At 41.0% G+C, this 25,637-nt stretch overlaps 2 protein-coding genes across 11 annotated transcripts in view; both read right to left on the reverse strand.

The window, feature by feature from the left end:
* The window catches only part of med12 (mediator complex subunit 12), a 32,111-nt gene extending 31,364 nt beyond the window's left edge, over positions 1-747 (reverse strand). For all 10 annotated transcript variants that reach the window (XM_080289622.1, XM_080289617.1, XM_026146379.2 and 7 more), the window contains exon 1: positions 587-747. In XM_080289622.1, coding sequence (XP_080145748.1) covers positions 587-688 — 102 coding nt within the window. In that variant the 5' untranslated portion in view covers positions 689-747. The remainder of the gene's footprint in view (positions 1-586) is intronic.
* A 3,175-nt stretch (positions 748-3,922) lies between these two features.
* LOC113008737 (ATP-binding cassette sub-family C member 5) overlaps positions 3,923-25,637 on the reverse strand; it is a 29,772-nt gene continuing 8,057 nt past the window's right edge. Inside the window, exons 5-30 of the mRNA XM_026146407.2 lie at positions 25,104-25,251; positions 24,015-24,248; positions 23,526-23,699; positions 22,469-22,616; positions 21,383-21,531; positions 20,841-20,948; positions 19,770-20,114; positions 19,498-19,569; positions 19,171-19,295; positions 19,006-19,078; positions 18,649-18,852; positions 18,274-18,399; positions 17,845-17,956; positions 17,564-17,748; positions 17,033-17,179; positions 16,049-16,178; positions 15,565-15,718; positions 10,135-10,263; positions 9,732-9,918; positions 8,565-8,654; positions 7,939-8,131; positions 7,671-7,830; positions 6,796-6,874; positions 6,591-6,704; positions 5,853-6,017; positions 3,923-5,097 (exon numbers count right to left, since the gene is read on the reverse strand). Coding sequence (XP_026002192.2) covers positions 5,005-5,097; positions 5,853-6,017; positions 6,591-6,704; positions 6,796-6,874; positions 7,671-7,830; positions 7,939-8,131; positions 8,565-8,654; positions 9,732-9,918; positions 10,135-10,263; positions 15,565-15,718; positions 16,049-16,178; positions 17,033-17,179; positions 17,564-17,748; positions 17,845-17,956; positions 18,274-18,399; positions 18,649-18,852; positions 19,006-19,078; positions 19,171-19,295; positions 19,498-19,569; positions 19,770-20,114; positions 20,841-20,948; positions 21,383-21,531; positions 22,469-22,616; positions 23,526-23,699; positions 24,015-24,248; positions 25,104-25,251 — 3,844 coding nt within the window. The 3' untranslated portion in view covers positions 3,923-5,004. The remainder of the gene's footprint in view (positions 5,098-5,852; positions 6,018-6,590; positions 6,705-6,795; positions 6,875-7,670; positions 7,831-7,938; positions 8,132-8,564; positions 8,655-9,731; positions 9,919-10,134; positions 10,264-15,564; positions 15,719-16,048; positions 16,179-17,032; positions 17,180-17,563; positions 17,749-17,844; positions 17,957-18,273; positions 18,400-18,648; positions 18,853-19,005; positions 19,079-19,170; positions 19,296-19,497; positions 19,570-19,769; positions 20,115-20,840; positions 20,949-21,382; positions 21,532-22,468; positions 22,617-23,525; positions 23,700-24,014; positions 24,249-25,103; positions 25,252-25,637) is intronic.

Below are 25,637 nucleotides of genomic sequence, written 5' to 3' on the forward strand. Positions count from 1 at the left end.
TTTTGCAGACATGACGTAAACATAAATAACAATAAAAACATTTTTTTAATTATTATTGGGGAAACATAAAGAGTCACTTTTTCCATTTGCATCAACAGATTACATCAGGTTATTGCTGGATATGAACGAACAGGGATACCTCAGCTAGGCCAAACTCCAGTCTAAAAACTCAGCAAATAATTTACAGCTTGCTGGTAATAAAGATTAGCTTTGAAGGTCTGGTTATTCGTAAAAACAAACCATATGGCTATTAAACAGAAACAGTCACGCACAATCCAACACCGAGCGCATATTGTTTAAAACCACACAGTAAGACAATGGCTGCAGTTTATATCAAACTGCAACGCATCCGCCACCCGAAGAGTTAGCTTAGCAAACTCAGCGATCTTACCAAGTAGCTGATTGTCAACTAAGAAGGGCAAGCTAGCTAACAAACTGACAACTAGGTTCTGTTCATTGTTATTGCTAGGCCCAGACCGTTCACAGGACTGCAAGCTAGTGTTAGCTCGCACAGCTCCTCTGCCTACAATTTTCCTCGAGAAAACGTTACTCCCGGCCGTTCAGGGAGCACGTCGTCAAATCTGACCTCTTTTTGCTTTGGATCTTGCGGATAAACGTCCGGAGGGCCGAGTCGGGGCCGCTTTAATGGACGGTGTTCGTAACTTAAGATCCCGAAAGCAGCCATCATCCAGCGGCATCACAGCTAAGGCTTTCCTCCTTCCAGCAGCCTGGGGCGAGCTACAACAGCCAAACTCACTTCCGGCAGGGTTCCAGTCGTGAACTTCAAAATAAAAGTCAGGGAAACTAAATTGCATAAAAAGCTTTGTGCTTTTTAGTTACTCTAGTAAACCGCCAGTAGACCCTATACAGAAGAAGAAGTTACTCTAGTACAGGGGTCGGCAACCGGCGGCTCTTTAGTCCTTTTAGTGCGGCTCCGCGTGGTTTGGGAAAATAAATTAGTTTTTTTAAGTAATTAGCTTTTGTGTATTTTACTTATGTTAGTTCTTTTTTAACTTGTAGTTCTAAATTGGAAGATTGTTGTGATATTGAAATATAAATCTAAAATGATATTCTATTATTTTTTGATCGCTCAAAATAAGCCGCTCAAACAGCGCTCACGCCTCACAGACGACAGCTTACAGTCCTGCGTAAAGTTGAAAGTGACTTCGTACAGCCTCGATTTGCAGACGCTGTGCGCAGAGGTTCAGGAGCAGAAGTCCCGTTGTAAACATATCACGGCAGACCCGACGATGTTTCCATGAACAGGCTTTTCAGCATCTCTTTATTGACCACTTTTCACACACGGGTGCTGTACGCATACAGCCGGCTGTAGCTTTGCAGCTCACTGCCCGACACACACCAACACAACAGCATAGAGAGCACAGACGTTAAGGCGTGATTGCGGGCGCCGCTCAGGTGCGTCCGCCTCCCCTGCAGCGGGGCTGCACACATTAACCGGGTAAAATACATATTTAGGCAGAATTTTGCAAACATCTGCTTTTCATTTTCCAATAATTTTTTTAACAGTCAGGTCAAGGCTCCAAAAGTCCAAAGGCGATATAAGGGTGGCGGCTCACAACAGTTTTTGTTTGCTGGATCATTTTAGTTCAGCTGCGTGTCTTTGCTTTTGTTATATTTCTTTAAGAGTTCAAAGTGTGTTCATTACATAAATAAAATGTAATTTTCTCTGTAGCACTTCATGGATTTAAGCAACACACCTTAGTTGTTCACACAAAGCATAAAGGTAAAAAAACAATATATACAGTGTTATCTTCATTTTAGATGTCAAAAAGTATTTGCGGCGCCCAGTGTTTTCTTTTGCGTGGAAATTGCGTCCAAATGGCTCTTTGGGTGTTAAAGGTTGCTGACCCCTGCTCTAGTAAGTAAATAGAGAACAAATAATGTTTTTTAATCGTTTCCATGTTTTTCCTTTCTGATTAAAAGTGCGCTATTAAAAACACTCACGTGTATTTGGTTATTAGGCTATTATATAATATTACATTTAATTAGGGGGTATTTAGCTTTAATGTCTGACTAAAAAAATCTACATCCTGCATAATTTGTGGTCTCCCATTTAACCTTTAAAGCCTAGTCAACACACGCACGCACACAGATATACAAAATAAATATACATGGTTTTTATACATGGTGTAATACGGCAAAATAAGTTTGTACATCTCTAACTAACTGGAAAGTCAATATTTGGTATGAGCACTTTTATTCTTAAACACAGTCCGAACTCAGGCAAGCTTTCTTGTAATTTCTTTAAGATGTCTTCAGAAATAATCTTCCAGAAAATTTTCCATATTTAACTCCAGTTTCAGCACATTAGCAGTTATCTCAGTGTAATATGAAAATCTGTCCCTCCAGTTCGGACTGAGGAAGTCAGAGTCTGAGCTTTTAAGAAGAAAAAACTTCACAGTTAGTCAAACATTTCAAATATTTTCCTCCAAAAAAATAAAAAAAAAAGTTACAACACAAAAACACTGTGGACTCTCTTCAAGTATACATTATAGCATGAAGGCAGCAGGTAAGGTTATTGTAAGGTGTGTGATGAGGAGGTAAATCCTGGGCAAAAAATATTAACATTCTGAGTCTGATATGCAATCATTTGGGGGTCCGAGAAAACACACACAAAGGTTACTCCAAATGAAATGCAGTGTAACTTTTGCATTATGTGGAATAGTTCAAGTTTCATAAATTAAAGGTATTCCCTTTACTCCTGTGTGACTTCACGATCTTCAGATATTTCCCTACCTTGTAAGGAATTAATGTTATTTACCAACAGCTGTTTATGCCAGTTTGGTGGATTTTCATACTGCAGGAAGAGGTGACCAGATGGGAAAGTCATATGTTCTATTTGTTACTTTCATGTTTCTTCACTTGGAGTTGATCTCAAGGGTTAAAAAAAAAAGTGGATTTCTTAGTTTTGCTGAAGCGCATGTGGGCAGATTGTTGCTGAAATCTGCAGATTAGGACTTTACACTTTTGAAATGTTCTCATAAACCCCAATTTAACCTTTGCGTTTGTTGAACGCCTGCATACAGTACTGGAGGAGGCCTTAGATGTCATGTTCATGCGGGGTTATTCTGAAACAAAAGGCTTCACAATTCCCTAACGAGCTAATGGAATATTCATGTATAAATGTCTCTGTGACTTTTATAAAATAGACTGAAAAATAGGAGTTGACTGATACAGCGTGACTCGTCTGCGGCACTGTTACACTCACATTGGAAATGCTTTAAAATTCAGTAGAACCAGATGTGTTTTGTATTCCATGCATTCTTTTCCCCTGTCAAAAAACAAAACAAAAAAAAAAACACACACTGTGTCTGCAGTACCCACAATGCAAATCATGTTTACTGGTAGCATTGGGTACTATTTCCTCAGGCTAATAGCCTCAAGCGGGAATAAAGTGAGGGTGATAAAGGCCGGTAAGCTCACTTCTTTTAACTGATTCTCATTTTGAAACTTGTAGCTAACTCTAGGCAAGTCACCCAAGGAAAAATCATCAGATGTTTTGCTGCTAAGGAGCAACAAGACACTTTACAAAACTTTCTTTTTCCCTCTATACTATACTGACTGCTCTTACTTTTAAAATAATGCAATTTCCTTTACCATTAAAACAAGAGTAGCATGAAGAAGGCTCAAGGCTTTCAGGCTGATAAAGACCTCCACAGCATGTATGAATCGAGTCTAGTAAATCAAAAGCATGTATCGAAATTATTTCAATGTGAAGATAAAACATGAATTGCCCTAGTTTGTTTTCTCAAGGAATGCAAAAGATCCTTTCCAAAAATTCCTCTGGTAACACTTTCCTGCGTATGCATTCATAACCTTTTGAGGAATCCAGAGACAAATCAAACAACCACATAACATCCTTGATGGACATCTTATAAGAATAGACTAGACACGTCACCAATAAATTAAAAATAGGTTTATTCAAAAAAACCTCTATATATCAAAAATCCCACATTTAACAAATTTATATTACAGCTTCACAATCTCAAGTGTACAAAGGCAATCTTGAAAATAAGGGATATTGCACTTTTCATGATTGTTCAGCACATACTCGAAGGCAGACGTTTGCAGTCCTCTCATGTGTGAAAACAGAACATGTACAGACACACCCTGATGGTTTTCAGTTTTGTTGCAAACCACACACCATACTTCAACACCTAAATGATCTTGCTGGCAAAACATTCAACTCCAGCATTTGAAAAGATGAGCTAATTTGAAAACACAGTGCTTGCATGCAGTCTAAAAAGAGCATGCTTACATGGCTAACTCCATTATATAACCTGGAATTGTTTACAGGTCTAGGCACATATCACATCTGCAATAATTTACTGAAATTATCTCATTACAGCAACAACAAAAAAACACAAACATTTTAGCCTCTTTTGGAAAGCCATTTTGAGGAATGAACAGAAGGTGATGTTTTTCAAATATACTGTATTTAATAATTAATTCAAACAAATAAATTCCTGACATAAACAAACAAACATCAGTAGCAATGCAAATAAGAAATTAAATCTGATCCACACCATTTTCTGCCTAACGTTAATTTCCTGGACTGTCAGGTCTCAGTCATGGAAATAAAACTAATTTAGTGTCTGACTGATTAACTGAAAAAAAGAACCATCCTACGTCCTTCCAAGTGTCCACATGACACATAAAGTGCTATTGTCAGAGACGCAGCTCTGTTTCACTTGCAGCTAATTGTTTGGTGCCCAGGAAACAACTCCTGTGACACGGCGGCAAAGAGCAGGTGGCTGATAGATCTCACTTAGCATACTAAGATTTGATGTGCTGTTAGGAAGTGCTGTCTCTGTGTCTTTGGTGAGGAAATAAACAGACACGGTTGCATGGACAACCCATCAGTGGATTTCTTTACTCATCATTTTCACACTTGGCAGGATTTGTGTGTGTGTGCAAATCATTTATTCAGCTTGATATTTTGTAGGATCACAGCTCAGGTCCAAAGTTCAGCTCCAGCGTGTTTTATCTGTTTTGGTTTTCTGATGCTTCTATCATGGCTCTAAATCTTGAGTTTTCATCTGCCAGCAAGGCAACGGGACTGTCAAACTCCAAAATCTACGAGAATGAAAAGGATAAAACAAAATCAGCACTTGCATATAAAGTCTGGGCACATTATCTCCAAACTTACTCCAACCGAAGATATTTCCCAGCGGCCGTGTATGAAAAGCATTTCAATATGTGGGAAATATTGTCCTCAGACAGCCTTTGCTGCACTTTGCTGAATCATAAGTTCCTATAAGGAGTAGCGATCACTCCCGGCACACAGTGGCCAACACTGTTTGAGCCATGTTGACATTATCAACGAGGCTCGAACAACAAAATATTTTGGGATCTTTTATAATACAGGCAAAGCCAAAGATTACAAAATGGAAATGTAATTGTCTTTTTAATGCAAAATGCATGAAGTAATGAACCATTTAGGTACATCTAATAGTAATAAAACAACACGCTTACGAATATCTGTGATTTTTTCACTCCACTGCACAGCCAAAAAACTGGGTGTAAATTCAAGCTATAAATCTTGTCTCTTCTGATGCATCCATCTTATTTTACTCTACTTACTGATGCCAAAAATGCAAACTCAACTGATTAAGGGATAAGGGCTGAAACACATAAACTGGTGACTACTTGTGTGCTTTTCATGTTATCAGCTACCATCAAGAGTCTTGAAAACTGCTCAAGTGAAACATGAACTGTCTCATTCCATCCGTCATATCAAACACACAGTAATTTAGGGAATATCACATCAACGATTGAGTTTCAACCACTGGACCGAGTTTCACAGTCAGACATACTGCATTTATATTCACCTGGCCGCTGTCCATGACCATGACTCTGCTGCAGCTCATCACTGTGTTGAGACGATGGGCGATGATGAGAGTAGTGCAGCTGCCAAACGCAGTGCGAATGGTCTCCTGGATGAGACGATCTGTCTCGGTGTCAATGGCTGCTGTTGCCTCATCCAATAAAAGGATCTTTAAAAAGAGACACGTGCATTCATATTATGGGAGTTTGGTTACTTCGATTGCACTGTTTCATTGACTCTAACGACCCACATTATGGAATCGAGTAATTTTTTATAATATAAAAAAAAACGATGCAAATATTGCTCAAAGCAAAGTTTTTGTTTTCAGTGAAGGAGAATTTATATGATGTGAGAGGCATTTGAGGGGCAGGTGTGTGATAGCTGATTTAATCAACCAAGGTTGCAGAAAAATAAGATGAAATAAGAAAACTGAAAGAAACCTTCCAAACAAAGCAAAGGCTGAAATTGTGGTGCACATGCATGGTTATTGACATATAAAGTTATGAAATAGTACTTCACAAAAATAGCTGAAAACAAATAAAATTATACGCTATGTCCTGATGATGTCTGACCTCATGCTATCAGTTCAGAAGCCGTACCAGCTATGGGATACCACCAGCAGGGGGCAGTGGTATCCCATGCAGGTGGTTGTATGGCAAGACTGATTATTCATTTTAGAACTGAGGAGTTTATCAACTATTCCACATGGAAATATAAACCAGCAGCATTATACAATCAGCACCTTGCTGTTTCTCAGCAGGGCTCTGGCCACACAGAGGAGCTGCCGCTCTCCCACTGAGAAGTTCTCTCCGTTCTCTGTCACCTCTGAGTGGAGTGAATGAGGCAGCTGGCTGACCTGAGGAAGGTCAAAGGGACATAAAGATGTAAAAGGAAGCAGCTTTAGTCATGTAAAATATAATTTACACTCCAACCAATTTGTAACTCACCATTTCTTTTATATGTGTCTTCTCAAGAGCTTCCCAGACCTCAGCATCAGAGTATTGATCCCATGGGTCTAAATTGCTCCTATTGGAAATAAACCATGGTATTGACGTTCATACTGATTATACATTATGACAGTGATAAATGGACAACACTTATATATTATACTATTATACTTTTCTAGTCTCATGAAGTGTGTTTTTTTATGCAGAGGACCACACACCCTCACAAATTGGTACATCTGGGGCAGGTTTTAGGGTGATCGAAGCAAACTCAACCTCCTGAAATGCATCTGCCCGTGTCTATTTCACATTATGACAAGAAGGGCAGCATACTCTGATCCTGAGCTCAAAACAATCCATGGCCAGGATCGATTCTGACCTGCAGCTGAGGGAATTCATTCACAAAACAGAGGTGCTTTTTTGCTTTTGAATACTCTGGCCTGTCAGACCTAGCACCCCTGTTGTTTAATTTCTTAACACAAAGCATCATTTTTCCTTTTTGTAATGGGCACACATCAGATCACCGCTGTGCACACACAGCAGCGACATCTTCCAACATCTCCCAAAAGCCAATTTCAGGCAAAATTGAAAACACAATCACAGACACTGAGTGACTAGATGGAAAATATCCTGCTCACGTTTGATGTTCAACACATATACTATAGCTTTAAACAGATGGGCTGACTATAGGCACTTTCGAGGAAGAGAGTAGCTATCTACCTGGTTGTACAACTAAAACAAATTTTCCATTAAAGCAGATGCATTAATTGCCAAAACGTTGGTGTTTTCTGATATGATTTTTTAGCCAAAAGATTTTTAAGGTAGTTCAATAAACCGGTTGCAGTGATTAATAATGAAAGTAATTATCAATGGATTACCTGATAGTACCGATGAAGAGCACAGGCTCTTGAGGAATAATAGCTAGCTTGCTCCGCAGGTCATACAGACCGATCTGTGCAACATTGACTCCATCAATGATAATAGAGCCCCCAGTCAGCTCCACAAGTCTGAACAAAGCTACTCCTAGGGAGGACTTTCCTGCAAACGCATATAGAAAACATGCTGCGTTAACAAATGCAGACACATTTAAGTGGAAACGGAAGCTGAAAAGTCTGCCGGCTGGGGAACTGAAAAGGTCAGTCGTACCTGATCCAGTGCGGCCCACAATGCCGATGGTTTCTTCAGGCAGGATAGTGAAGGACAGGTTCTTAAGCACCAGCGGCAGATCATCGCGATAACGCATCTCAACATCCTGAAAGGTGATCTTTCCCTCCTGAGGCCAGGAGGGGGCAGGTTGGGCTGCCTCAGGACTTTGTCTAGGTGCTTCGCTCTCAAGAGTCTTAGATAAGGAAAAGGTGATGGTATCTGGCATTAATCTGTAAATCTCTGTGTAGGGGCAAGCCCCCTAACTGATTTGTAGTGATTTTCTTTCTATGAGATTTTCTTGGCACGTCAGAAGAAAAAGTTGAGCTGATATTGTGGTTTGATGGCAGTTGTGTGACATAAGCTCTATCATGTGCCCTGGAGTGTGTTAATACTGCACAAGAGGTTTCTATCATTCCTAATCAAATGCTTGTGACACACACACACACACACACACACACACACACACACACACACACACACACACACACACACACACACACACGGACTTGCCAACAGCCTTGAATTAAAACGGTGTCATATATCTCATGTGGTCTGGTCTAGTGCTGTTATTTCAGACATGCTGTTACACAATCCACCTTTCTCACTGTGCTAATCAATGCTGTTACCTTTATATAATGATTGATCCTCTCAACAGATGTAAAGCGAGCTTCTGTCTCGGTGAGGAGCCGCACGGTAAACTGAAACAAGCCAGTCAGCTGGAAGAGAAAGAAAAGCAGAGGGGTAAAAAGGTTAATGATTAACAGTGTCACACCAATTACTATGAAACACTCGCTATTTATGTGCGCTGCCCCCCTTCAGCAATTGAGCAATAAAACAACTGGCAATTTACAGCCTAATAAACAGGTTTGCTGATATGGCTCCTTCACGATCTTGTTAATCGATTTCAATTCTCTGTGTCGATTATAACATGCAGTAAAGAACAGAATCTTAAAAAACCAAAAACTGGGCAATGAGAAAACAAACATATTTCTAAGACACACTGTGAAAATCATCCTGTCTGTGTACAGCAAGGTGAGAGTGTGCGTTAAAGCCAGACCATGTAACCTGTGCTAATCAATGGCTGCTTCATGCAGTGCTACAAGACCCATATTAAGCAGCAAATAACAGCTAAAATACTGCAGAATAAAAAAGATGAATGATGTTTTGTTCTGTCAAACACAAAAAGCCTCATTTTAATCGGTCTCTTCAAATCGATGAAGCAAACATTAAAACTAGGCAAGGTGAAGATGCCAAGAATGACAATGGTAACCCTGTTAGAGTTCAATGTTCCACCTTGAACTCTTACTTCATGGGATTCCTGTGGTTATATTGTGGTTACGTAACTCCTACCCAAACAATGGTGCAGACAAAGCTTACCACCCATGGCAGCAACCAGAACACCCACACTGAAGAATCTGTTCAGGACTAACTTGAAATTCTCAACAAAGAGCTCCCAGTGTTGACTAAAATCCCTGTCTGATTAAGCATCCACAGGATGCGCCTGCAACAAGACCTATCCGGCCCGTGCTGTACACGTTGGCAACATCCAGCCACATGTGCTTGCCCCAAACTGCCCGGACCAGTTTTCTCAATAAGGTTAAGTACACAAGGCGATCGGTGTATATTCAGACAAGTTTTAACTCACATTTAGACGCACACAGTTATAGAGGCTGCCTTGCTACCCTTCCTACACAGCCCGGAGCTTCAAACTGTCAACTTTTTTGCCATTCAGAGGACCAGAGCCGTCAGTGTTTTTGCACATTCTGTGTTACTACATGAGTTTGTTTACACACCTGCACTGCATATGATATGGCCAAGCCTGCGTAGGCTGGAGGTATCTGATTGTGCATGAAGACAATGAGCAGTGCTACAGCAGTGATAAGGGAGATACTGATGAGGTCCAGGCGGATAGCCAGCCAACGCATTGCACAGCTGAAGAGGTAGTTTGAGGCCTGGTTGGTGTCCAGCAATTCCTGATATCTGAAAAAAAAAGAGAGGGAGAGAAAGAGAGATACCGTAAACTAATTTCAGCCAGAGTAGAAGCAAGCAGAGCTCTGCACTCTCCTGCTTGCTGAGGGGAAATATTCTGGTATGGGCTCTGGTATGTTTACTAACAGAGGAGCAAACTCAAAAACTACAAGAAGAGATAAGATGAAATTAAAGTTTAATGATGCCCATAGCTAGCCTTGTACTCACCTTTGGAGGAAATCATGCCCTCTTCCATAGGCATGGATGGTGGAGAGGCCTTGAAGGCTGCTGGTGATGTGAGAGGTGAATGGTGATTGGCTGATATTCTCCAGGCGCTTTAGCTCACGAAGCAGTACCCTGCAAGTGAACAATGAAAATCATACATTGAACTTCCATGAAATTCACATTTTTATTTAAAATACATAGCTCAGTATTGATGTTACTCTGAGCCGTTTCCACTGTGTATACATCACAGAAGCAGATATATTAGAAACACATTAGAACTCATTTATGTTGTGATTTGCAGCCCTAAATGGTTATGAAAATCCTAATGAGTCAGCACACTGCAGAACTGTAAAGCCTCCACTCATCTTAGTCTCATTTGAATGAAAATTGTAAGGCATTGTGAGAAAGTGCGCTCTAGCATGTGCGGGGTAAATGGTTCAAATGGATTACATTCAACTGGAAATCACAAAAGACGAGCCGGAGTACGTGCAAAAGAGACAATTTTATGAAACACGAGAGTAATGTTTGTTTTGACAACCAACGCACGTATGTTATATTTCAGTTAAATTGACAGTGCAGCTTTCAGCCACATTTTTACTTTACTTGCACTGGCCTCTATTTCGGAGGGAAAACTGACCTCACACGTTAATACCGAAACACAAGTGAGGAGTGAAGGAATGGAGAACGCATCAGCTTTAACGATCCAAGAGCGCTGCAGACAAATCATGATGAAATGACGGGCAGAGACGGATCGGCACATGGTCCAAAACATGGCACCAGTTTTTCTTACTTCCCTACCGTTTCCCTCTATCTGATGCTTGTGCAACATTATGAGCAGTGTTTCATACACACAGACAGCCAGACATCAGACTCGCCATTCGAGACAAAGTGTCGGGGAGAGAGTTATACTGACAAAGGTGTGGTGTCTTCCTATTTTTAGATGCCAAGACTGAACGAACAGTACATGGGAATTACACATCTCCTATGAATCATTCAGTTTTCTCATAAAAAGCTGCGAAGAGAGACGGAAGGAACATGACACTTCCTCGCTTCGAGGCTGTGATCCAGACAAACATGTTTATGCCCTGGGCTGCTCCGTCTCAGAATTCAATAAAAAGCTGCTTTAGAAGTGGGTAATATCAATGGGAGATCTAGGTTGATGTAACATCCATAAATATCTCGGGATGTCGTGACTTTGTCAGATACAGCATTTCGTCCTGTTCAACAGCATTGCCAAGGGTCATCACTACCTTCCAGTGACAGGTGGGGATCATCTCTTCCTTCTGGGTCTCTGTTGTTTACTCAGAATTCATCACTAATTCCTGCACTACCCATAAATAAAATGTTTCTTTAAAGATGACTGAAGATGCTTAGTGATTTATTAATCACTCGAGAGACAAAAATGGTGTCAAGTCTGATTAAAGTAATCAAGAATTCCAGTTTAAAAATATCAAGCGGTACATACAGAGATTGGGAGGGAAAGTTTTAAATGTCTGAGCTCCCTGAAACTAAATCCACCTCCAAACATAATCATAGCTACTGTATATCAGTTTATCTTATATTTGTCATTATGATACAAGTCTAAAAGTCAAAAACACTCATAGTTTTATGTGTTTAAATCGAAATGTGCTTTCAGATTTCACATCGGAGCAGCAATAACACAGAGACTCGTGAGCTTCTTGAGCTCACTGATAGAGGAAATAACAATATGCTCTGGTTATTTCCCGAGACTCCGGCGAGCTGTTGTTTCCCTCTGTGGTTTCACCTATATTGCACAACTGCTGAAAAAATTATATAAAATGACTAGGTGCATTTGCAAAATTTACTATGGAACAGATCAGTTCAGATAAAGATTATCACAGTACTTCTTTCCATGGTATTTACCTTTAGCAGTCTCTCTCTGTGGTCCAAAGTGACTCCATATTAAACACTACTGATTAGAGCATGTTTTAAATAAGTGGAGAAGATTTTAACTGGCGGCTTGTTTGTGTTTGTCTTTTACTTTTGCACCTTGTGGTCTTGTTACATAATTTCTTTGTGCAAGCAACTGTACAATGACAATAAAAGTTCTCAGTCTGAATAATGGCAAATGGTCAGTATTTGTATAGCGCTTTACTTGGTCCTAAGGACCCCAAAGCACTTTACACAATCATCCACCCATCCACACACTGGTGATGGCAGCTACACTGTAGCCACAGCCACCCTGGGGCGCACTGACAGAGGCGAGGCTGCCGGACACTGGCGCCACCGGCCCCTCTGACCACCACCAGTAGGCAACGGGTGAAGTGCCTCGCCCAAGGACACAACGACCGAGACTGTCCAAGCCGGGGCTCGAACCGGCAACCTTCCGATTACAAGACGAAGGCCCAGCTCTTGAGCCACGATCGCCCCAGTAAGTGCAGTAGTGAGTTAAATATTTTTGGATTAGCAGTTCTCAAGACTTGTACCAGACTTTCACCCAGACTGAATGATCCCTGCTCATATTCGTGTATGGGAAGAATGTCTTAAGCAATAGTTTTCCAGGCTTTCTGAAAGCCTTTCAAAGTTTATCTTTGGCTGTTTTTTTACTCCACACATTTTCAGTCTAGTTCTTGTACCTGATCATCTTCAGAGGAATATGTTGACCTATGAATCATTCACGCATAAAAAGGCAACAAACTCAAAGGAAGAACCAGTGTTGTGTGTACACCTAACAGACAATCAACGATAGAACCAATTTTATATTCTGTCTTTTGATATGTTGTTATTTGCAGCTTGCTATGTTATGTGACAAAAGAAATGGCAAGCCCGGGGATCATCTTCAGCAGATGAAAGTTGTGTCCTTAATAAATAGGAAAAAAAGCCAGAAAAGGCTTGACATAGGACCTGAGAGATACATCTGTCCCTTCAGCTTATCTACTGTTTGTCGAAGCCTCATCAGAAATGGTCACAGTGGAGGCTTCGCTGTCAAGAAGCCATTCTTAAAAAGGGCAAACAGGGAGAAACACCGAGGTTTGCTAAATTACACAAGAACTGGACTGAAAGTGAGTGACAAAAGGTCTTATGGAGTGAGGAATCCAAATTTGACATTTTTGGTTCAAATCATTGTCAAATTGCACAGAGGAGGTCAGGAGAGTGGTACAACAGTGAGTGTCTACAGCTATCTGTAAAACAGTGATGGTGTTGGGAAATTATGAATGCAGAAAGTAGTATATAAGTATATTCACTGACAATTATTAGCCCGAAGCAGCTTACCACTAAGTTCAACCATCACAAGTACGTGACAAGGCCTTTCCCTAACAGAAAACTAAAACTTATTCAATCGTTTAAGCCTCAAAGAGGCCTTTGAAGTCTTTGAAAAGGCCTTTGAAAAGGAGACATGACAGAGACATGTAGCTTTTACAAAATGTCATCACTCTAAGGGTCTAAATTTCAAACTATTTCACACACAGAAGAGTAGACAGTTTGATTTATTTTCATGTATTTTTGGTTTTACTTCAGTCACTCGTGATGTTTTGATGAGCAGTTCTCAAGAAAGCTGCAACCCACAATCTGCCAGCTCTGCATGGCCACATTTTAAAAAGGAACAAACAAACACACACACAGGTCTGTTTTCATATCTTAGTGGGGACATCTAATTGACATAATGCTTTCCCTAAAGGCTCACCCTAACCCTAACCATCAAAAATGAATGCCTAACCCTAACCTGATTGTAACCCTGACACTAAAACCACATTTTGAGTCTCACAAATGCCTTCAAATTCATAGGGATGGGATATTGTCCCCATAAAGTCTGCTGGTCCCCACAAGTATAGTAACATTCCAATATTTGGTCCCCTCTGGGGTGATTAGATCCAAACTGACTAAACTAAGCGTAAGGCAAAGAGTATGTTTGTGTACAAGAACTTGAGCCACATGACAAATGCTAAGAGCAAGTCTTAAATTTTGATATATCTAACCTAAACTTTGTGCACTGTGTCATATTCCCTCAGTGCAAAAATGGGAAAAGTAAAACAAAACAGGAAAAGAGCCAAAAGGCTTTGAGAATCACCAGCTTTCCTCCATTCTCAAGTAATTTCTCAGTCCTTGTTATAGCTGGATTTAATTTTCTTTATCGAAGCATCCATCAGGCTTAAAGAAAATCTGCTTAACTTTGCTTTCTTCACTGCTGTCAGATAAAGGCTGGACTTTAGAAAAGTGTCTCTCTTAAAACTTTGAATTTTAAAATGAGAGACACTAAAAATGAAGGGTATTGTTTCAATCTGTGGACCAGAACTAAACGAGATGAGAACTAAACAAAAGAAAACAAAAATGCAGGTGTTCTGATTAGTGAGTGACTTATCACCCTAACTTTGACGATCTACGGTGGGCTTTTTGCCTGTGTTAGCTCTGTGTGTTAAGCCTCACCTTTACTGCATGCACTTCACTCTTATCAACTCCATGTAGAGAAAATAAGAGGCAGCTGTCAGTTAAAAATACAACTCATAGGGGAAAGCAACTTACTGCTCTCCAATTACTTTGCATTGCATGACGGTATCTCCTTGTCAGTTACGCTTGCTTTGAAAAAAAAAAAGACTTTAAGCATCTGTGTGGTGGGATGAACCACCAAGAGACTAGCGGACCCGTAACTTTTGTAAACTTATGAAGGCAGGAAAAATGGAGAAACTGTGTGATCATGACTCTTGGTATGCCTGCATGTGGAGCATGTTTTTAGTGTACACAAATCACACTTTTAGCACATAGTTGATACAATCTTTCAAAAGTGGATATTCTGGGGTCAATAATTTGAGGGACCATACAGTATTAGCTACTTGAATTTTCAGAATTTCCATTATGTCCATATCTATCATAGAAAACAGCTCTTTTACTAAAAACTGGATAAATTATAGAGGTTTTACTCTTGATTTTTTAAGTTTTAGACTAAAATAAAGTCATATGAAGGCTCTTTACCCTTGGCTCAGCTCAATCATGTTGGCACACTTCATTCATCCATGGAAGCATACACCAGATACTGGGTGAGAGGTTACGCCGACAGCCACTTTAGAATGACGAATTAAAATGACAAGCAGAGAATCTTCTTGCTTGGCAGCCAATGCACCACTGTGCTCCCAAGCTGTTCTACTAGTTAACTCATGTTATAAACCTAACTATCTATCAAGTTAGCTAGTCAACGCTGAATCCCAAGTTGAGTTTCAAAGCCATGATCACAACTGCATTCACAGACACATTGTTAATCGTCACGCATTTATCCAAACCCAGATGGATGCATCATGGGGTACTTGGGGTTCAATATTAGTTACAGTGAAATTTATTGCTTTTCATAAAAAGCTTAAGTCATTTTGTCTGTATGGAGCAATTTCACAGTATGGAGCTGACCATTGTACATTGTCTGCATTATAGTCTTGGAAAAAATAACAAAAGCCAAGATTAGGACGAGAGTGTTGAATGTCTGACCTGGAAAGACGATTGACAATGTAGAGAAAGCCTCCCAGAGGCAGGACTGAAATGAGGAACCAGGGGAAGACAATGCCCACCATTCCCAAGCAAAGCAGCACCAGGGACAGGTTCTGCAGGAGCATCTCAGCTTGCATGGTGAGACGCACATCCACTGTGGAGATAAAGTACATCAGATGCACTGTGTAGAGTCTCTCTAGGTCCCACTAAGTGTCTTTTGTCAGGGGAAAATCTATGAGCGGCAAAAAAACAGCAGAGTCTGCGAAAATATTAAACCCAACCACCCAAAGAAACAACAGCTCACAAATCAACATGTCAAGCAAAGACACCAGTGAAGTGCATAACAGAGAGCCACTCACTAGGGAAAACGCTCCATGTCAAATCACACTGTGTCTTTGCACTACACCTTGTCAACCAGGGTGACTTCACTGACTGAAAGGTCTCCTGGGGGAAAGGTTCACAGTCAAGACAAATCAAGACTCACCCTCGTCCATGTCCCTAGAGAAGCGGGTCAGGATACGACCCAGAGGTGTTGTATCAAAAAAGTGCATAGGGCAATGGAGGATCCGGCTGAACAGCTTGTCGTGGAGCACGGAGGCAGCCTTCACGGTGCACTGTCAACACAGACAACACATGTTGTGCTTGAACACGAGACCTGACACGTGTAAACAACAACCGTATGGACACATTCATTGCTTGGATAAACAGACAGTTGGAGTGAAATTGTCTGTTAGTCGACACAGTTTTAAACCTCAAAGCACAGCGGGTACAGTGGAACACATATGTTGCCCGAGTGTTATAAATGCTACATATGCTATGCATGTGCACAGTGGTGGGTAGCTGTCATGCACAGAGTAGTGCTGTCAAATCTTCATTTATGATGAGTTTCCGGGAGGCTGACATAAAAGGTCATGACCTACTGCGCATGAGACATTTCAACAATTGGACAGAAATTACATGTGGCAGCAGAGAACAAATTAATTCTATTAATGGAATATTTAACACTCACAAAGATCTCATCACAGCTAGAGGTAAAAAAAAGATTAGCCATCTTTGAAAAATTAGCAATTTTAAGTGGCACACATTAACGTGGGGATCTAACCTCTGCAGTGCAGTGTCAGGATGGGTTAGCTTGAAAACGAGGATGCACACTCGAGGGGATGCTGAAATACACGAGCGTGCACGCACACACACAGACGCACACTCACACGCTCTTTCTCTCTGCTTCTTTGTCTCCGTTTCTCATAAAGAAACAGACTGATATGCATGCAGCCACTGTATGAGTTGTGAGACAGGACAGTGGACAGATAAACTGACTTGTCCTGCAAGCACTGGATCCATAAGAGCATGAACAAATGACAGTGTAGACGTTCAAGCAGGAGCGCTGTCTGGATATAAGGTACACATTCTACTCAATTTTAAAGTTCATCAGTGGTTAAGAGGACAAACGTGAAAGAAAGGGGCTTACCTTCACAAACACCAACCCTCTGATTGTCTTCAGCAACAACACAGCTCCCATGGAGATGATGTAAACAGTTGAATAGTACCGAATATGAGGGTTGAGTCTCATGCTGTTGCTCGCTATTGTTTCATTCACCGAGATTAATGATGTGTTCTGAGGGCAGATGGAGCAACAAATTACAGGCTGACAAAAAAAATCTTTCTTTCCCCATTTGGTCTCTAATGAAATTGAGAAAAGCACACTTTGGATCACAAAAAAAGGCATGAAAATCAGTCCGTTGGGTGGTGTTTGCCATTCCAAGCACATTTCTCAACAGCAGCCACCAACTGCTTAGCTGCACATCTGTTTCTTTACTGCTCACTCTTGTTTTTAATTAAGTTTACCAAGGTGCTGTTACTTTTTTAATCATGCACATCCAGATTAATGCTCAGTCGGCTGTCACACTCATCCAAACACAGTAGTTATTTTTCTTTTGGGAGTCAAACACACACCACTGAGAATCCTGTATTATAGAAAACTAGAGTCATCTACACTCACCCCGCTGCCCTGTCTGATCCAGTGGCTCAGCCACCAGTTACTGAAAGCTAGGCTGCCTGTGGTGGAAACAAAGAAGAAGATGTTGATGACGAAGACTGCTGGGCCTCCCGCTGCTTTGATGTAGGCTCCGTAAACAGACCACGGGACTGAACCAGAGCCTTTCTCTTCAGCTTTCATCAATGGTTCTAAATATAAAAGCCAGAAAAGAAGTTACTTATGAACCATTCTCATGGAAAACAGCGATTTACATGAGAAGCATGAAAACGGGCAGAGTTTCTCACCTCCTTTCTTGCTTTCCATCTTTGGGCTGACCTCGGCAACATCAGTGGCACTGTCAGCCTTATTTCCACCTACCCTCTGCTCTTTGTTTTTTAGTTTCTCTTTCACCAGATTCTGAGAGTAAAAAAGGGGAGTGGGGGAAGAGTTTTGACACATGTCACCAGCAGAAATCACAACGGCCATAGCAATGGCATTGTGGACATTATTAAAACAGAGATATCGGTGACATGGTCTTTAGCAGCTCACCAGTAAATCACTGCACACATAAATAATAAAAGCCTTTGTATGCATTAACATTTCCTTGCTACAGGGCCTGCCTTTCTGGGCTTATGAATTATTCAGCTTGTAATGTTCAGTTTTATTGTGTCGTGAGGGCAAAGATGCCTTATTCAAAAGAGTTGGCTTTGCTCCTCGTGCGCCCCTGGCCTTACCTCCTGTTGCATGCTGTTGAATAGCATGGCATAGTTGCGGTCTTTACCAATTAGCTGCACATGGGTACCGTGCTCAGCAATCTGGCCGTCCTTCATCAGAATAACAACATCGCACTCAGGAAGATACTAAAAGATAAATGCATGAAAGAGGCAAAAGAGCAAGATATTAATTTTGCAGACATTCTGTGGATTTTTGAAGGTTTAAACTTTTTATTAATTGATCGCAGGAGCTTTTCCAGCAAAGAGGCAACATTTCTCATGGTTGAAAAAGCAAGAAAGACTCAGTTCGACAGAAAGGACTGAAATATTCTAAAAGAGCAGAAACTGCAAAAGGATGTTGATGGAAATTATTGGAATTTCACAGGTGATAGTTACCTGCAGCTGATGCGTTACAAAGAGTATGGTTTTGCCTTTAGCGGCCCCCCGAATGGCTTTACTGAAGATATGGGAGCCCACACAGGCATCAACAGCACTGAGAGGGTCATCCAGGAGAAGAATGGGCCGCTCACTGTAGAGTGCACGCGCCAGGCTCACTCGCTGACGCTGCCCTCCACTCAGGTTGGCACCCCTCTCGCCAATCTAAAAAGAGAAAATAAAAATACATTTTGCACAAAACTCTCCTCGTGCTGAGGCTGAATTAAATTTATTACATAAAATGAAACTGCTGGGCATGATATTTGAGAAATCGATGTTTTCGGAGCTGACATTTTGTTAAAAAGAAGCAACAGATACCTCTGTCATGTCTCCATATGGGAGCTCTGCAATGTCTGGGAGTAAACAGCACGCCTCCAGCACTGCACTGTATCTAATGTCGAAACAAATATGCAAAGTTAGGGATAAATTTGCAGGTTTAGCGCTTTTTTACTTATAACACGGTTATACAGTACTTATTCTTACTTGTCTGGGTTATACTTATTTCCAAACAAGATATTTTCCTTGAGAGAATCATTTAGGATCCAGGCTTGTTGGGACACATATGCGAAGCCACCGCTGACAGCAACTTTTCCTTCTAACAGAGTCATCTAAAACACAAAGGCAGAAGGTAGGGAGCAGAGAAAACAGTTGAAAAAGTCCTTTTCAGATTGCAGGTTATACTGTGACATTGTGTGTGACTGAAAACTTCAGCAAGAAAAGATGTCCTTGTTGTTATTCATGAGTTATTCTGGGTTATCTGAAGAGGAAATCTAAAGTGAGCATCTAGTTGAGCATTCACTCGAATCTCACCTGTCCCAGCAGAGCAGACAGAAGAGAGCTCTTTCCACTCCCGACACCTCCACAGATTCCAACCAGCGACCCCTAGTAGCAGTGGCAAAATAGAGAACATTCTCTAATGCTACCAAAGTAGCCTTGTAGGAATCACTGTTTAAAATGATCTTTACTTTATACCCTTTTGTCATGTTTAATATGAGTATTCACCACTGTAAGTAACATGTATGGAAGGACTACAACTGAGAAAAAGCATAATTAATCGACTTGATATGTGTTTGTGGTGTTACCTTCTTTATACGCAGGTTAATTTGGTGCAGGGTCTTGTGCAGTGGGGGGCGTATGCTTTGAGTGGAGGAGACGGTGCTTTGTGGACTCTCCTGCTCCATATTTGTGAGGAGACTTTGCACATTGGGGTTTTCCTTGTTTCCTTTGCCATCCTCTGTGGAAATGTACAAGCTAAGCTTTTCCCTTCGCAGCACATGCTTCATTACTCCTCGCTTCTTGGGAGCCGGGTTTGGCTTTTTGCCTTTTGCCTTTTCCCAAGCCAGCGTGGCAACCTGAAATTCTACGGCGTTGCCAGGATCCTCCATTTTTTCTACAACCTCCTCTCTGTCATCCATCGTGAAGAGCCTCTGTGGAGTCAAACGTAGTGGGATAGATTATAGACAACATGCATTGTGATGACCAGTTTAATAGTTACTTAAATATTTTAGTGCTTGAAAAACAAAAGTGCAGTTTAATCCTTTTTTAAAAACATGTTTACATGTGGTAAACAGGTTAAGTACTACGAAAACGGAAAAAATAAAGAAACAACTGTAAATAAAAACAAAACAAAACAGAAAACCCAAGGATAAATCTAATGATCAGAAGGTCGGGGGTTCAAATCCACTGAACGGCTACCCTGAGGTACCGCTGGGCAAGGTACCGTCCCTACACACTGCTCTCCAGTCACTGAATTGGTGGCTGCCCACTGCTTTACTGACTGATTGGGTTAAATGCAGAGAGTAATTTCACTACAGGGGATTAATAAAGTATATTTTTTTAAAAAATGCTTTTTACTTAGCTTTGTATTTATCACGTGTTTGGAAAACAGCAAAAAATGTCAGATGTGATACGTGAATAGGCTAAAAACTGCTTCCCCACTGACACACTATGTGAGTTTAATTTAGTGTGTGACCTCTAAAAAAAGGTACTTATTCTGAGAAGTGATATGGATTATTAAGTTCATGTATGCTTTATCAACCTTGACATCTTAAAATACTATTAAGACATGAAGACATCAACAGCTACATCACTATTCTTTACATGAAACATTATCATTTATCCACTTTTACAAGACACCAGTCCGTCTTTCTCACCTGAAATCTTTTGACTGCAACAGAAGCCTCTGATAGTGACCTCACCGCCAGTGGTGTGACTCTCAGGGCAAAGGTCATAGCATTGAAAACTGCAACCACAGTGAAAGCCTGAGGTGGGATGTGTAGAGATGGAGACAGTTATACTCAATAATTTATTTATATTCATGAAGTTTGACTTTAAAATGTGTATATGTGCTCGTCATGACCACAGACTCGGTGGGCATCTTAAAAGTTACATGATTTAAATAAATATGCAGTCAACATGCTGACTACGGATGGGTGACAAATTATAGGAAAACCACACCATAGTGCTTCAGTTTTGGACAACATTGATTAATGATTTAGCCAGTGGACCATCCGTGCCCCAATATGTCCCTTAGATTTTTTTTGTCTTGTTGCCATTTTGATGTGAAAATCAGAATCCTCTGGGCCGGGCTCAGTACTTTTCTACATACCACAAAGCATAATTGTCATTCATTGTCTTTATGATTTGTTTTTCCTATTTTCTTGTCACACACCGGTAGATTTTTATATATAAATACCTCAGCTGCGGTTAGGTCATAACCTAAGGCCATATGTAAGGAGAAAGTGCAGACGCTTGCGAGCACCATAATGACAGGAGACAATCCCACTGTTATGCTTTGGACGTTCCCGGCCCTCTCTAGTATGCTCCTCTCTTCTAACCGCACTTCTGTCGAGGAGATCAGAAAGACAGAGATGATAAATAACCAAGGACAGACACAAAGAATGCGAATGTGACGTAAGGGTCGAGTGAAAGTGTTGGCCAGCCAATCCACACCACAATCAGAGTCACTCACCAAAATAGCAAGCACACAAAAATAGATACAAGAGAGGACAAGAGACTCGCTCTTCAAAGGGGCTCCAAAAGCTGGTGATCCTTGAAAACTTTTCAAGTCCAATTCCTGAATCCTGACCCTCTCGTCTATGTTTGTATATCCCGTTTGCACGGGCTCGTTTAGTCACTTCATTGTCCTTATTCCCCATTGGGATGTGTGTGTTCTTGCATAAACTACAAAGGAGGAGTCATCGGCACAATTGCTGACTGTAAATTTGGAATGACATTGTAACTCTTAAGACTCATTCACCAATGAACGCCAATTAATTATTGTTATTATAGCAGGTAATCACAAGACAGCAATGAAAGTGAGACCCAGCTGGCTAATTTGGAGCAGATTAAATAGGGAAAATGATGCTTATCCATGACCTAGAGCAAGGACCTCATGAGAAAAGGCCATCGCTTAGTCATGAATAAGTAGAGCAGCCTTGACAGCCATTTAAGGTATCATAGGGCCCCAAACACTTTGCAAATTAATCTTGAAGTGCAGGGATTGAAAGTGCCTTTGATTATAGACAATGGCACACTTAAACAGGGCAGGTTAATGGAAATGGATTAAGGGGCAGGGTTATCATGCCAGTTTGCTACGAGGACAAGCCTACTTTTAGGTGATAAACCGCTCATTTAGTGACTAATTTGCATGAGTAAAAGATGTTCAAGTGAAGTGGCACTTTATTCTCAAAAATGCTGACCTGCACAAAGTTCCCAGGTCTTCACCACATTCAAGAAATGAGCATTGGATATATTGCTGAGTCACATGACTGCCACTCACTGCGAATGTTTTTTGCAAAGGCATCTTCCCAACAATACATCTTGATGAACTTTATGCAGCCCAAGATCTCGTTCATCAGCCTCACGCGCTGGTCGCTGACTGCCACACACTTCTTGCGGAAATATGCCGTCAACCTCGATGCAAGCATCTGTCCAGACAGGAACGGGGGAAATGATGACAGGAGAAATAAGTGGCGGGGGAGGAAATGAAAGCAGACATAATCACATTAACTGTGCTGCAGGCCTGTCCCGGAGACCAGAGTGATAAACGCCTTCCCCATCAATAGCAGGGTCTCTAGCTGTCAGACTACAGCTCAGACTGAGTGTAATTTGAAAACAACAGTTAGAAAGTTGACAGGCGACTGATAGCCACAGAGTTATGATGCTTTTAAAAAGTGTCTGTTTGGCTCTCCAATAATCTAAATTAACTTAAAGACTTTAATGACGTTACGATTTCTGTCTTCAACTAAGAATGAATCAGCAATAATAAACTCTCTGCTGAGTAATCTTTGGTAAAACTTTTTGAAACTGCTATAATTACATTATCTTAAAGTGGACCTATTACGTCATTTTCTCTCATATCGATGAACTGTCATACTGATGGACGCTCATATTACACATCACCAAAATTTTAAATCAGGTCAATTTATGTACACGTAATCCACATGAGCCAAAAAGCTTCAGTCTGCCCTAAACGCTCCATTTCAATTTCTTCTGCTGCTGGATTTGTTTGTCAAAGAGAGCAGATATTCCTAATACGGTCATCTAAAGCACACCACTCTGTCTTTAAAAAAAAGTTGGCTTACAGGGAGGATGGGAGAAAAGGAGAAAAACAGCTTGCTTCAGACAGAGAAGGAATAGAGGTGCTGCAACGAGGCACAGCACAAGATAAATAAGCAGTTTTTTGAACTGTGACTCATGCAAGTCTAGCAGAGTCCAGGAATAAAAAATAAGGAGCCGGAAATCAGCATAAAAGGTCCACTTTAAAAAGAATGACAGACAGACAACCATGTTTTCCATTCTTTGCCTCTGGTTAGATGTTATAGTGAAAGTCGTACCATGACAGGGTAAATGATGATGAAAATGGATGACCCCATCAGAGCCGTGGGGCCCAGGAAGAATGCAGTGTAAGATAGACCCAGTATTCCCACAAGTGGCCCTCCAGCCAGAAGGCAGCCCACACACACTGCTTCATAGAGCCGCTGGCCATCACTGGAGCAGATGTTGATCAGCTAGGTAGAGAGAGACAGTGATTTACATAAAGTACTGCTTCAAAATTCCTCCAAATATTAAAACAAAAACAGTTTTATGAACACAGTTATCCTTATTCCCACATTCACTTATGGACAATGATTCCTCTTAAGCTGAGTAATGACTAATCTTAGACAGCCTCCCCTCCCTCAGGCTATGGGATTTGTCGAAATCTAAGCAGGACTGGTGTAAGAGCAGAAATTAAATCCATCTCAATCATCTGCATGTGGTGCCCTGCAGCGAGGGATGATTTCTTTAATATGAAGAGGAGTTCCCTCCAGGGTTACAACACCTACCTCGCCCGGACTGATGTCTTTAGTGCTGCGCAGGCGGAGGATCTTGTGGAAGGCCAGGGTAAGAGTGGCCCCACGGAGGCGTGCTGCAGTGCGGTAATTGACGCCCCACATGAGTCCCAGAGACCAGGAGCGCATCAGTTCCATGAGGAAGAGCCCGGCTGCCAGAGACAGGCCATACCACACACAGCTCTCTGAGCTCTGGGAATACTCCAGCAGAGATTTAACCAGGATAGCCTGCCCACATAGAGTGACAGGAAGGAAAGAGTGAGGAAAGAAGGAAAGCACAGAGAAAAAGTGGCAGTGGCAAAACAGAGAACAACAAGGACAGAGATAACGTAGGAGACACAGAATAAAAACAAGCAGAAACACAGGAAATATTTCATATATAACTTGATTAAAAGTGGACAAAATAAAATATGACAAAATGCATTTTTAAGCAATATTTTTGCTCGCCTGGATAAGTAAAATTAGTCAGTAGAAAGAATACATACAACATTGCTTTGTCATTAAATGCACTAAAGAGGAAAAGATCACATAAGAATGTGCGACAAATGTGTCATTGTCTAAGAACTAAATCCAGTTAATGCTATTAGTTGTGGGTACAGGAATCACACAGTATGCACATAAGACATCAAAAGAAACAGCTTGGAGCAAAAGGAACAATGAAAGTCACTCAGACATGCCACAGACTTAGAACTTCAAACATCATTACTTTTCAGTTTTCTGATAAGGAATGTTTAGAAATATTCACACTTTGAGTTTGTTCTGCGACAATCATCTGAGAGCTGTTTTGGCAGGGAATCTAAAGCTACAAGTGTGCCACATAAAAAGCCCTGCGCATATCTGGACCAAAGTGTGACTGGGTACAAGACAGCTAATCTATGGTATTAATATGACTCTCAGTATCTAAGGCTTTGTAATCTCCCAGTATGTTTTCATTTCAATTTCCAGACCAGCATGAAACAGGATAAAGTGATTTTCTGAAAATACATGGACTTGAGGCTCCAAGCCAGCGACCATGCTGAAAGGCGTTTTAGCTGAATCAGCAAAAAAATATAAAAGGCAAAGAAGGATTTAGACTGTACTCACAGCCCCAACAAAGCCGGCCACCATTGTGAGAAGCAGGGAGAATACGGCCACCAGCGTACGGGTTTGGCAGAACCTCCAGAAGACTCTTGTCAGGGATGCCCCCTCTCGCCCGCTTCGTTTGAGCTCCTCGTGCCACAAATGTTCAAGCCTGGAACCAAAACCCAGGATCACAAATAGTGACAAACTATAGGAGTGCACAGTTCAGCCAAACATGAGTCCATTCTCACTAAACTAAATATATATAACTCTCTAACGGCTTCCCCTTTGTTCACGCATCAGTGCTATCCAATGTGGTGGTAAAGAGCCCAAAAGTTTCTTGGATATTTTTTTCTTTAATTGGATAAAATCAGCACTTCCCAAAATAGAGGATAAAAACAGTATAGAAGGCAATCAATGCAATCACAAAACCCCAAAGACAACTGAAGATAGCTAGGGTGATAATAGTATAAAGGTGACCTACAATATACAATCACGCTTCACATAATCGCACTGAGAAAGGTACCACCAAACATGTTAAAGATGTGCTAATGCACT

This window comes from Astatotilapia calliptera, chromosome 2, assembly GCF_964374335.1.
Source record: "Astatotilapia calliptera chromosome 2, fAstCal68.1, whole genome shotgun sequence".
Taxonomy (NCBI): Eukaryota; Metazoa; Chordata; class Actinopteri; order Cichliformes; family Cichlidae; genus Astatotilapia; species Astatotilapia calliptera.